Source organism: Apis mellifera, linkage group LG15 (genome assembly GCF_003254395.2).
Source record: "Apis mellifera strain DH4 linkage group LG15, Amel_HAv3.1, whole genome shotgun sequence".
Lineage (NCBI taxonomy): Eukaryota > Metazoa > Arthropoda > Insecta > Hymenoptera > Apidae > Apis > Apis mellifera.
The window spans coordinates 8238185-8251940 of record NC_037652.1 but is presented as its reverse complement, the minus strand read 5'-3'; the positions used below and the strand labels follow the sequence as shown (position 1 = coordinate 8251940).

At 29.1% G+C, this 13756-nt stretch overlaps 2 protein-coding genes across 3 annotated transcripts in view; one reads left to right on the top strand and one right to left on the bottom strand.

Annotated features, from left to right (window-relative positions):
- Positions 1 to 1539, bottom strand: part of LOC102656554 (NADH-ubiquinone oxidoreductase chain 5-like) — a 32441-nt gene extending 30902 nt beyond the window's left edge. Inside the window, 1 exon segment of the mRNA XM_026445631.1 lies at positions 1420 to 1539. Within this exon segment, the coding sequence (XP_026301416.1) occupies positions 1420 to 1539 (120 nt within the window).
- Positions 1 to 13756, top strand: part of LOC411611 (tachykinin-like peptides receptor 99D) — an 82474-nt gene that overhangs the window by 44055 nt on the left and 24663 nt on the right. Inside the window, exon 2 of one of the 2 annotated variants that reach the window (XM_026445269.1) lies at positions 1252 to 3664. In XM_026445269.1, coding sequence (XP_026301054.1) covers positions 3225 to 3664 — 440 coding nt within the window. In that variant the 5' untranslated portion in view covers positions 1252 to 3224. Of the gene's footprint in view, positions 1 to 1251; positions 3665 to 13756 lie in introns of those variants that run through there. The other variant, NM_001327955.1, reaches the window with a different exon arrangement.

The following is a 13756-nucleotide window of genomic DNA, read 5'->3' as shown; positions in this document are numbered from 1 at the left end:
AAAAAAGGAAACACGTAAATTGATGTTCGTGCAATTTTTTTTTTTTTTTCGTTCGTGAATTTTATGACGGTTTAGCAACAATAACGTTAGTTACGAGAGGTTGATTTTTATCCATGCAATTCTAACGAATTTACAATTACTTTAATTTCTTTCTCGCATTTTATCTTCCGCAAATAAACACGAAACGAAACGAAGAATTGTATCAATTTTTGAAAAAATTGACAATTTTACTACTATTTTTAAACATAATAATCGTTTCTCCTCTTGCGTTTCTCCTCCTTTTAATAATTTTACAACACATTTATACAAATATGTATAAACATGTAGGTTATATGTGATAATGCATTACAAGGAACATAACCTACAAGTACAAAATTAAATAAATATCTGATCTGATAACTTATAAATGGAAACGTAAAATTAAATAAAAATATATATATAGGATTTTAAAATGGTATATAATAAGATTAAGAAACGATATTATGATACATTTTACGATAAATAAAATAAATTGTTAAAAAATTAAAAAGTACACGCACGATCTCCGAATCTTTCATTTGTACTAATAGAATAGTTAGATATAATTTGATACTTCAAACAGCAGATGTCACTCATATATGCTGGATACAATAGAATAAATCTATAAGATATGTGAATGGAAACTTATAGGTATATAGTAGAAACAATAGGTAAAGAAAATCAATAGAATGTAGGTAACTTTTTATGAAAGATATAACTTTCATAAATAATATTATATTTGTTAGCATTGACGTTCACGAAGAAACAATAAGAATTGAACAATTTTAAATTCAATCATATAACGTGTAAATAAAAACAATCCTTATATACGATATATTCTTTTTTGTTATTTCTATACTATCAGGTAACGTGAATGCTATTTTTTATAGCTCGATAATCAAGAATATATATATATACATATTCATAATAGAATCATACCTCTATTCTCTATTCTCTCGTTCTTTTTTTATATGCTTCATCAGAGAATGATAATGAAGCTATAATGAAATTTGCATAAAACGCTACAAAACTAATTTATCCGCGTTAAATGAAAAAGATTAACGAAATTTAATTTGAATTTTTTTATACAACATAAGTACATTAACATAAATATCTGAATATTTTTAATTGTACATACGTACTTGCCATAATTATAATACAAAAATACACAAAGTTAACAATATTTATTACAAAAAAGAAGAATAATCCTCTTTGTTACAATTATTGTTGCAGATCTGGCCGTTTACAAGGATCGACGAGACGAGCTTTCAATGAAATTGCAGACGTGACGAAATGTTTTGAAACTGGTAGAATTCGGCCAAACGAAGAGGAATAGATAGCACGGTCGCGGGGAAAACGTCAATTCCAATGAAGATCGTCGAAAGCATCGGTGAAACTGGCGTGACTGTGAACAGAAGCATTCTTGTCCTCGTTCCAGATGGCGGACATCTGAAAATAATTTTCTCCTAGTCCTTCTGAACGTACCCGGCAACAGTTCACGGAAGTGGCACTTGAAGCCATATCTATCTAACTATATATCCCGTGGACCCGCGGATCTCCCATTGCATTCTCTCGTTAATATGCTTTCTCTCTCTTTCCGATTCATCGTGTACGCGTGCACTCGCGGAGCCGAGCCTTATCGACACAGAGGAGATGTTTGACAAAGGACAATCCTCGGTTTCGTTTGTGGCTCGGATAAAGGTGGATCTTTTCGCGGAATGCTGTCCAAGAACTTTTCGATTTCGAGTCCAAGATCCTTCTTTTGGGAAATGAAACGCTACCTATGAATTATTCTTAAGAAGGTGTACCGTTTGTCGGTAAGGATAAGATGTAAGAATTCGTAAAGTGGATATATTAGAGGATGGAACATTGAGAAATTTATTAAGAAACTGATTGCACGGATTGTTCAAGATTTATCTTGAGAGAGGAGTTTCTCTCCTCTCTTTTTTTTTCTTTTTTTTATATATATATATATATACACGAGGAAAGAAAAGAAACATCGATGATGATTAAAAAGAGAGAGTAAAAAAATGAAAAGGAGAAACTAAGGAAATCTCGTTTATATCCAAGTTTATATTTCTATAAATATATAAATTAAAATATTTTCGAATAAAAGAGCGATATTTAATTCGATCAAGATACCTGGTCAAATGGTAGAAAATGTTGGTCTGGTAACTTATAAGAATCCTGGAGAGAATTTTTTCGCAACAACAAAGGTAATTACCTAGAGGTCTGGAATCGTAAAAAGAACGGGGATGATGCCACTTTCATTACAAGGAAACGTGATAGGAAAACATGGATGGATCGCCAGATTTCGCGCATAAAACGAAAGAAGGAAAGAATCTCGGTTACGTTATTACGGTGAAATGGCGTCGATTCGAGAAACAAGGAATAATGCAATACGTTCGTTGCCACGTAAAATGTTGTAACGTGCCCTCGTCGAAAACGAGCGAGGGCGGAGGAATGTAATTGGGGGAAAAAAATCGGATGGCCCCTGATCGAAAAATGTTTAAAACGTGTCGATGTCGGTGAGAAAGGTTTATAGTGCGTAACCCGCGAAAGGAAGAACAACAATGCGAATTGAATGAAGAATTGAATCCAGATGGACAACGGGTAATCACTTAGTAGTCGAATGGAAGCCTGTTAGAGGCGTTGGTGCGTGAAACAGAAGTGGAAGTGAAGAGAATTGTGCGCGAGTCGATCAGAGTTTCTCCCTCCCCTCCTCCCCACATAATTGTAGAAACATCATCATTATTATTATCGATATCCCTATTACGAAAATAACGAAACATAGATATCCGGAATTAACATACAGAGAATGGATCAGAGATCAGAGATTGATGAGATGTGAAATTAATTTTATTAATGAAGTCTCGATTTCGAAAAATAAAAAAATTGTTTTGAACGATTGAAATGGATTATTATCATAGAAGTGCCGTTATACGTAAAAATTTTCAATGTGTAAAAACAATTATTATAATAATAATAATAATAAAAAATAAATCGCGTATTTAAACGAAATTTGAAACGACGTTGAAAATAATTTTTACTGGTGTACTAGTAGGGTTCCTAATAATAAAAGAAAATAAATTACACGTAATAATAATAATACAAAATTAATTAATAAAGTAAAGATTGCGAATATGTGAAAAGTGTGGAAAGTGATACGTTCTATGTATACATATATGAAATCAAAACCATAAAAGATGCAGACCGTAGAAGTTTTTCTAAACTCCACCGTCTCCGACCCGTGGAACGTCTCTTTATTGATGGAGAATTACACTTACCACAATAACACGAATATCACGGATTTGCAATTAAGAAATCAATTCATACTTCCGTGGTGGAGGCAAATGATATGGACGTTATTGTTCGCCGGTATGATCATAGTTGCAACCGGTGGTAATCTGATAGTGATTTGGATAGTGATGGCCCACAAACGGATGCGTACAGTCACTAATTACTTCTTGGTAAACTTGAGCATCGCGGACGCCATGGTGTCCACGTTGAACGTCACGTTCAATTACGTCTACATGTTGAACAGCCATTGGCCTTTTGGCACCCTTTACTGCAAGATCTGCCAGTTCGTCGCTGTCCTCACCATATGCGCCAGCGTCTTCACTTTAATGGCGATTTCCATCGACAGGTAAATATTTAATGATAAATTATAACGAGATAATTTTTTTCCCCTCTCGTTATCTAATTAATGATATCAAATGAAATGGAAGATGGAAGATGGAGAATTGCGTTTCAAACTCGAATTTATGAAACAAATTGAGCCAATCGGATCCGTCGAGAATAGAGACTCGGCTCCATTTCTACCATCTTCCTTCCTCTCCGAGTTTTTCCCTCAATTTCCACCTTTCTCGCCTTTTTCTTCACGAAATTTCGACTAGCCCCAGATTTTACTTGATTCTATTCATTCCGTTCACGTGCAGTCATTCGTTATTCAGAATTTATGCAGGAAGATCGCGAACACGAAGCTTTCGTTCGATATGAAGAGAAATCTCACGCGAATATCCCTTCAGGAGGATATTAAAAATGTTATTTAATGTGAAAGTGTTTACGAAAGATTTATCTTATTTTTCAAACGATCGAAGTTTATAGGAAGAGCGGCAAGTAAATTCTTTGAAAAAAGAATTTTAATTATCGTACGATTTTCACGAAAAATCGAGAGGGAAATAAACGTTTCTATTATTGGAAAGATTTGCACAAATTCGTTAATGATGAATTTCCAGAAAAAAAAAAGAAGATATGGAAAAATTAAATTTTAATTTTTCAGAAGCCTCTTCTGTCGTTTCATATCCATCATCTCGAACGATGGGCATGAATCTGATTTATTTGCCGAATTACCATCCGCAAATTTCAGCCTGTATAAACTTAATTGAACTTCTATTATCGGGGATTATGAAGTTGAAGCCTTGAAACCGAGATACTTAGCCGCCGGTTCAAAGCCGATTAAATTCGATTTAATACCCGATTAAGCCTCGCTTAAATAGGTATTGTTCGGAATCTTCGGGGAAGAAAGGGTCGGGGTGGAGGAGATGAAAGCTGGAGGAGATTGAATCCGCCGCGTGGAGAAATTTATTATTACGCGTTGTCCGTGCAAGATGGTGGGCGGCCGCGTTGCCTCCTCGGTTTTCAGCTCGAGTCCACCAGGTTTCGAGGAAAATAAATAATGCCCCCGGAAGCCGAGACAAGTCGGAGCGAAAGTTACGACTCAAAGAGACCACGGGATTCGAGTTTTCTTTTCAGGCAACTCCGACGCACAGTTTCAATACAAACTGGACAATTTTAACGACGTTACAAAGGGAAGGTTGTTGTTTTTTATTTTTTTGTGAAAAGTTGACAAAGCGATATCTGTTTATATTTAATGTACGGAATAAATCAACTGAAAATTGCAATTCTTTATTTGTTATTAAATTGTTCCCGTCTTTTATGTGAATTTCAAATTTTTTTAATAAAACGTATGAAATTATTCGAATGATAATAAATTCTTTGAGATTTAATGAAACAATATTCTTATTAATTTTAATTTTTTTTTTATCTTTGACTAAATTTTTATTAAATCTTTATAAATATTCGGTTAGTTTATTATTAAATTGTTCCTGTCCTTTACACGAATTTCAAATTTTTTTAATAAAACGTATGAAATTATTCGAATGATAATAAGAAATTTTTCGAAATTTAATGAAATAATATTTTTATTAATTTTAATACATTTTCTTCTATCTTCGATTAAATTTTTATTAAGTTTGGTTAATTTGTTCCTGTTTTTTACATGAACAATTTTTACATCAAATTTTTTGAACGAAACGTATGAAATTATTCGAATGATAATAAAAAATTCTTCGAAATTTAATGAAACAATATTCTTATTAATTTTAATACATTTTCTTTTATCTTCCACTAAATCTTTATTAATTTCAATCAATTTGTTATTAAACTGTTCCTGTCTTTTACATGAATTTTAAATTTTTTTAATGAAACGTATGAAATTATTCGAGTGATAATAAAAAATTCTTCGAAATTTAATAAAACAATATTATTATTAATTTTAATTTTTTTTTATCTTTGATTAAATTTTTATTAAATCTTTATAAATATTCGGTTAGTTTATTATTAAATTGTTCCTGTCCTTTACACGAATTTCAAATTTTTTTAATAAAACGTATGAAATTATTCGAATGATAATAAGAAATTTTTCGAAATTTAATGAAATAATATTTTTATTAATTTTAATACATTTTCTTCTATCTTCGATTAAATTTTTATTAAGTTTGGTTAATTTGTTCCTGTTTTTTACATGAACAATTTTTACATCAAATTTTTTGAACGAAACGTATGAAATTATTCGAATGATAATAAAAAATTCTTCGAAATTTAATGAAACAATATTCTTATTAATTTTAATACATTTTCTTTTATCTTCCACTAAATCTTTATTAATTTCAATCAATTTGTTATTAAATTGTTCCTGTCTTTTACGTGAATTTTAATTTTTTTGAACGAAACGTATGAAATTATTCGAATGATAATAAGAAATTCTTCGAAATTTAATAAAACAATATTATTATTAATTTTAATTTTTTTTATCTTTGATTAAATTTTTATTAAATCTTTATAAATATTCGGTTAGTTTATTATTAAATTGTTCCTGTCCTTTATATAAATTTCAAATTTTTTTAATGAAACGTATAAAATTATTCGAATGATAATAAAAAATTCTTCGAAATTTAATGAAACAATATTTTTATTAATTTTAATACATTTTCTTTTATCTTCGATTAAATTTTTATTAAGTCTGGTTAATTTGTTATTAATTTGTTCCTGCTTTTTACTTGAACAATTTTTACATCAAATTTTTTTAATGAAATGTATGAAATTATTCGAATGATAGATAAGATATTAAAAGATAAGAAATTTAATGAAACAATATTCTTATTAATTTTAATTCCGGTCAATTTGTTATTAATTTGTTCTTATCTTTTACATGAATTTCAAACTTCAAATTTTTTGAACGAAAATATATAAAAAATTATTCGAACGATAATAAGAAATTCCTCGAAATTTATATTTTAATGAAACAATTTTATATTCTTATAATATTCTTATTAATTTTAATTTTTTTTTATCTTTAACTAAATGTTTATTAATTCCGGTCAATTTGTTATTAATTTGTTCTTATCTTTTACATGAATTTCAAATTTTTTTAAGGAAACATATAAAATTATTCGAATGATAATAAAAAAATTCTTCGAAATTTGTGTTTTAATGAAACAATATTCTTATTAATTTTAATTTTTTTTATCTTTGACTAAATTTTTATTAATTCTGGTCAATTTGTTATTAAATTCTTCCTATCTTTTCCTATGAATTTCAAACTTCAAATTTTTTAAACGAAAATATATAAAAAATTATTCGAACGATAATAAGAAATTCCTCGAAATTTATATTTTAATAAAACAATATTTTTATTAATTTTAATACATTTTCTTTTATCTTCGAATAAATCTTTATTAATTTCAGTCAATTTGTTATTAAATTGTTCCTGTCTTTTACATGAATTTCAAATTTTTTTAAGGAAACGTATAAAATTATTCGAATGATAATAAATTCTTCGAAATTTATATTTTAATAAAACAATATTTTTATTAATTTTAATACATTTTCTTTTATCTTCGAATAAATCTTTATTAATTTCAGTCAATTTGTTATTAAATTGTTCCTGTCTTTTACATACAATTTCAAATTTTTTTAAGGAAACGTATGAAATTATTTGAATGATAATAAAAAATTCTTCGAAATTTAAAACAATATTATTATTAATTTTTTTTTTATCTTTAACTAAATGTTTATTAATTCTAGTCAATTTGTTATTAAATTCTTCCTGTCTTAAATTTTACATGAATTTCAAATTTTTTGAACGAAAATATATAAAAAATTATTCGAACGATAATAAGAAATTCCTCGAAATTTATATTTTAATAAAACAATATTCTTACTAATTTCAATAACATTTTCCTTTTTATCTTCGAATATATATACTTCGAGCGAAGACTCTACCTTATTCACTTTACCGTCTACAAAAAAGATCTACAAACTTGACGATGCTCGTCCACGTGGATGATTTAGGATAGTAATTTATCCCCTTTCCGCGGACATATTAGTCAATGCCCCTGCAAAAATACGAGTCGGTATCAGATATAACTAAGCAGAAGTAAAGCATTCTTCTCCATTCGTGGCAAGCGTAAAAATATGTCGCGAAAGGTATTTTAATATGTATCAGTCAACTTTTTCCACCCCTCCCTTCCTTCCCTCCTCCTGTTTCTCGAATAAATAAACGTATTTCATACCCGAGATGAAACGACCAATGCTTATTACGATTATTCCTCGGTTGGCGGAATTGGAATTTTGATTCAAATTTATGAAGATAAAATAAAGGTATTTTAAAGAGGAGCAGCCACGTTGTGATACAGGGAGAAAAACGTTTCTCTTCCAACTTTTATTTTCCATCCATCCCGCGGAAAACGGTAATATGGAAGAAAAATATGACAAATATACGTACACACGATTTATCCTCTATTTTATTTTTCTTGCTTATTTGTTTCTTTGTTTGTTTGTTGCGTGAACGCGTAATCAGAGTCATGTTTCTTATCTATGATCAAATTACAAGAGCGGCAACAACGCATCGAATTCGAATAAAAAAATTAGAAAATGAATCATCGTGTGTTGTATGTATAGATTGTAATATTATTGTAATATCTGGAGAGAATGTTTTATTAGAGAAAAATTTACCACGAAAGAAAAATTAATATCGATGATTTTTCAATGCTATATATATATCGAAGAATTATGCTTCAACGATTCAAGAAGGGAAGCATGAATGGCGCATCGCACTCCGCTTGCCTCTGACATTACCGATAAATGATAATGTGCGTTATCGAGGAAGAAGTTGAAGAATTTCTGTTGAAAATCGAAACGGACATTTCAATCGAAGCGAAAGAAACATGCACGCAGTGCATTATACTTTTTAATTGGACATTAAATAAACGATAAATATTATTCCTTTGTAGAAAAAAAATAATTAAAATATGTAACAATATATTATCGTATATTTAAAATAATATGTATTAAGATTTTGTAAATTTCGAGGATAATTCATCGAGTAATTGATGAGATTCTTTTTGAAAATAAAATTTAGTTTTTCGTGATCTATTAGTAAGATTGAAAGATATTCGAAGAAAATAAATAAATAAATAAACAAATGAAAAAATCGTGTATTGTATATGTAGATTATATATTATTATAATATATAAGAATTCTTTGTAGAAAAAAATAATTAAAATATGTAATAAATATGTAAAATATATTATCGTATATTTAAAATAATCGATATATATTAAAATTTTGTAAATTTCGAAGATAATTCATCGAATAATTGATGAGATATTCGAAGAAAATAAATAAATAAATAAATAAATGAAAAATAGAATCCTTTGTAAAAAAAATAATTAAAATATGTAACAATATATTTAAAATAATATATATTAAGATTTTCTAAATTTTGAGTAATTAATGAGATCCTTTTTAAAATTTAACTTTGATCTATCATAAGATTCAAAGATATTCGAAGAAAATAAATAAATAAATAAACAAATGAAAAATAGAATCCTTTGTAGAAAAAAATAATTAAAATATGTAACAATATATTTAAAATAATATATATTAAGATTTTGTAAATTTCGAGTAATGAGATCCTCTTTGAAAATAAAATTTAGCTTTGAGTTCGTGATCTATTAATAAGATTGAAAGATATTTGAAGAAAATAAATAAATAAATAAACAAATGAAAAATAGAATCCTTTGTAAAAAAAATAATTAAAATATGTAACAATATATTTAAAATAATATATATTAAGATTTTGTAAATTTCGAGTAATTAATGAGATCCTCTTTGAAAATAAAATTTAGCTTTGAGTTCGTGATCTGTCATAAGATTGAAAGATATTCGAAGAAAATAAATAAACAAATGAAAAATAGAATTCTTTGTAGAAAAAAAATAATTAAAATATGTAACAATATATTTAAAATAATATATATTAAGATTTTGTAAATTTCGAGTAATTAATGAGATCCTCTTTGAAAATAAAATTTAGCTTTGAGTTCGTGATCTGTCATAAGATTCAAAAATATTCGAAGAAAATAAATAAATAAATAAATAAACAAATGAAAAATAGAATCCTTTGTAGAAAAAAATAATTAAAATATGTAACAATATATTATCGTATATTTAAAATAATCGATATATATTAAAATTTTATAAATTTCGAGGATAATTCATCGAGTAATTGATGAGATCTTCTTTGAAAATAAAATTTACCTTTGAATTCCTGATCTATTAGTAAGATTGAAAGATATTCGAAGAAAATAAATAAATAAACAAATAAACAAACGAAAAATAGAATTTGGTCATCGTTTATTCACGATTAATTTATTACAAAAGCATTCGACACAAAAGACGAACGTTTATCGATATTTATGTACAATGTTCAACTGTCTCGTCATTTCTATCTGACTCGGTCGTAAATTGTAAACGTAAATTGTAGAAACGTAAAGGAAAATGGTTAATAAATATTCGTGGATCGATAACCACGTTCTTGAAAAGAAACATGGAATACGAAAAAAAGAAATGAATAGAAAAAAAACAATATTTGACAAAATGTTGCTGGACAAGTTTCGAAAACAATATTTATAATTCGATCTAAAAACAGAAACGAAAATTATATCGACAGATAACGAGCCGATTTCTTCGATCGTCAATTTTTCATCTTGCCTTCTTTTCCTCCTCGATCTTTCATCCATTCGTGAAGATAAATGACAAACTCTCTGTAAATTTTTAATTTACATTCTAAAAAATAAAACGATCGTAAACGATTGTGGAGAAAGAAAGAAAAAAATATTTCGAGCGATATGATATTCGAGTCGAAGAAATCGAATAATTGAATTTGGATGAAGATTCAAAAAAGAACGAAAAGGGGAAAAAAATTTCGTTGGAGAAATCTAATTAAAGGGGATAGATCGATGGATCGCGCGAGATTCATTTATTCAGAACAAACCACGATCACGGAATTCAATTTTCCTCTGTATTCAAGATAACGTGTTTCCCGCCACGGAGATTGGCCAATAGAGCCGTGTGTTAATTACACGGATCCGAATCCTAACAACGGATGGAAATTGAGAAGATGGGCTGATCGATGATAAGGAAGCGAGAATTGAGAAATCGGATAGGATTCTATATCCGATCACTGACAGTGTACCATTCCGATCGATGATATCTTTGAATCAGCGGCAATTAGAAATTAAATGGTTTAAATTGTTGCCACGTTTGTTAAGAAATTCTGTCAAACAATACAATATTTCGAATTATAAGAACACTGGAATTAATCTAACAATGGATAATAATGTATTTATAAAACGATATTTTTATGAGATATTAAAAAATATATTTTTAGTTCACAAGACAATGTACAATGTTTATTTTTAAGTTAAATTTTCCAGTTTAAAATATGTATATGCATGGATATTACGATAATACAAAAAAAGAATTAAGTTAAATTTTCCGATACATTTTAAAACATGAATGTGGGTGTACATGAATATTACGTTGAATTAAATAAGTTAAAATTATCACAATATTAGATTACTAAAAAAAAAGGAAAAAGGAAAAAGAAATGCATAATTATCACAATATAAATTTTTCGAAAATACGTATCGTCGCGAAACGAAAAAACAATACGCGATATTTCTCAAAATTGATAAGAATTACAATTTAATTGCGATTAAATCTTATCGAATAACTATCAACATCTTCGTTTTATATATAAAAATATTCAAAAATTTCGATCGATTATATCAATTTTTAAAGTACTACTTGCACTCTTTTTCTATATGTTACACTATATGTTACACTATATATAATTTATTAATAATGCACATAAGTTATGTTTGTTCGTCGATGATGACAGTTTCCGCAAAGTTTACTCTTCACACTGTTTGTATCGTAGAAAATGGAACTGTTTCCTAGCGTCGAAACAGTACATTGTTGTATGCACACCGTCTTGATCGTCATCCGTTACGAAGTATAGCTTTCCTTCTCGAGAATAAAATACCCGCGTTGTCCGATAAAGCGCTCCCTATTGGTGTCTGTTGTTAAACTCCTCTTGCTCCTTGCGCATTTCGGAAAGCGCGATCGTTGCGCATTGCACGCAATCGATCACTTTCGTGGTGAGGTGAATACGTTGATTGCAACTTATACAACGAGCTTTCGACACGGCTTGCACGGGCGCGTGAAAGTGAAATTTTTCCAACAATCTTGGAACATCCTCGGCACAATTCTCGCAAATGTCCTCGTCATTTTCCGTCGCATAATACGTCGCCTTCGAGCAAAACGTGATCGCCCAACAAAATTTAATATCCTCCAAGTCTCGCGTCTTCTTTCCAAACTTAGTTCTTCCGCACATTTTACTGATTTGTCAGTTTAACGCTATGACGATTCCTAGGTTAGGGTTTCTGTGTATACATACATACATACATATATATATATGTATATAGACACACAGAGAGCAGTGACGAGCTACCTACCAAAAATTGGTAGTGGGGGTTACGGCTTAAATGCCATTAGGCTCGAGGTACGCATTCTTCTTGCAAGACAAATTTTTCTCGGGGGTCAATACTTTTGTTTTCTAATTCCTCAAATTTTATTTCGCGTAGGAGGACGAATAAGAAATTTTAAGCAACGTTTTATTAATACGTTTACAAATACGTAAGGATTCATGCAAATTACGATACTTTTCCAATTCTTCCGTCGAGTGATTCACGTAGTAGAAAATGTTGGAGGCGTTGCATCTGGTCCTTTCCGTTACTCGTGTCCTTGACGCATCGTATCTCTGGAAGGGAGACAGATGTCTGCTGGAGGAATTTAAGGGCTGGACGACACGGACCGATCCTTTTGAAAATTTCCAACAATTCAAACACGAAAACCGTTAGTTCGAAAAACTTTCACAATTTTATTGCGCTTATATTTCGGAACGGTAAAAGAACAATAAACGTATAAATTTAAAAGAAAATTTGTAACGATTAAAAAAGATCGTATGTAATTTTTCCAATTTATATTTTCGTGCTTAAAAATACTACTTTTTGTATTTATTTTGATAATTTCAGTATTTTAAATGTACATTTATATTTTGTTAACTGCTTGAAGATAACATAAAGTAGTATAAAGAAAGAGGCTTTTATGTGGCTTTGTTTTCTCAATGCGTCATCTTTGTCTTCGCTTCGCAACAAAAGATTGATAAATCTAGTATGACTTTTCTCTTTTTTGTATCTCTTTTAAAACAAAAAGCGGATAGTTCGTACAAAATACAATATTAAAATTTTACAGAGGGTTAAAAGAAACCTTAGTCACAGGATGTGTGGCATAGCTTTACACATCCTGTGCTTTCTTAATAGACCGAAGTTCAACGTAATTATCTAATCTCTTCATACGGTTTTCAAGTCGAGTTGAGGTTAGGTTAGGTTATCGCGTAGGCCCTACGTATATCGAGTATACCATCGTGACCTTATCTTAACTCGATACAAATTTATGACACTTTGTTCTTTAAAAGTTTTTGAAATTTGCATTTGATCAAAAGAATATTTGACCTTTCTTTTCCTTTTTCTTTCTTCGTGAAGAATAATACGAAAACGAATGAACGAATTTGAACGATCGAATCGAATCTCGAAAACTCTCTAAAGTTTAAAAATGGAGTGGAGAAAATAAGGTGGAAGAAAATGAGATTTCTTGCGTTTTTATCCTTACAATTTCTTAGATCGGGGGGAATTATGTGCGTTGCGAGGTAAAAGCTTTGTTTAAAAAATTTGCACGAGAAGGAAAGAAAGCAGAGAAGATGGAACAACAGAAAATATACTTTATTCATGGCGGCAAGAATTTCCTTCGAGTATACACAAGAAAAAAATAGAAGGATTTTTCGATGCTCTTTAACGAAAAATTTTTTCTTCGAAATTTTTATGACAAAACTGGAGAATTTTTTTTCGAATAAATTAATAACAGGACTAATGAAAATCTCCTTTTCTCCAAGATCAGATCTTGATTATGGAAAATTTAAATATTTTAACGATCTTTTAACGAGTAGTAATAATTGGCTTCGTGAAATGGAAGAACAAAGTAATCAGACTTC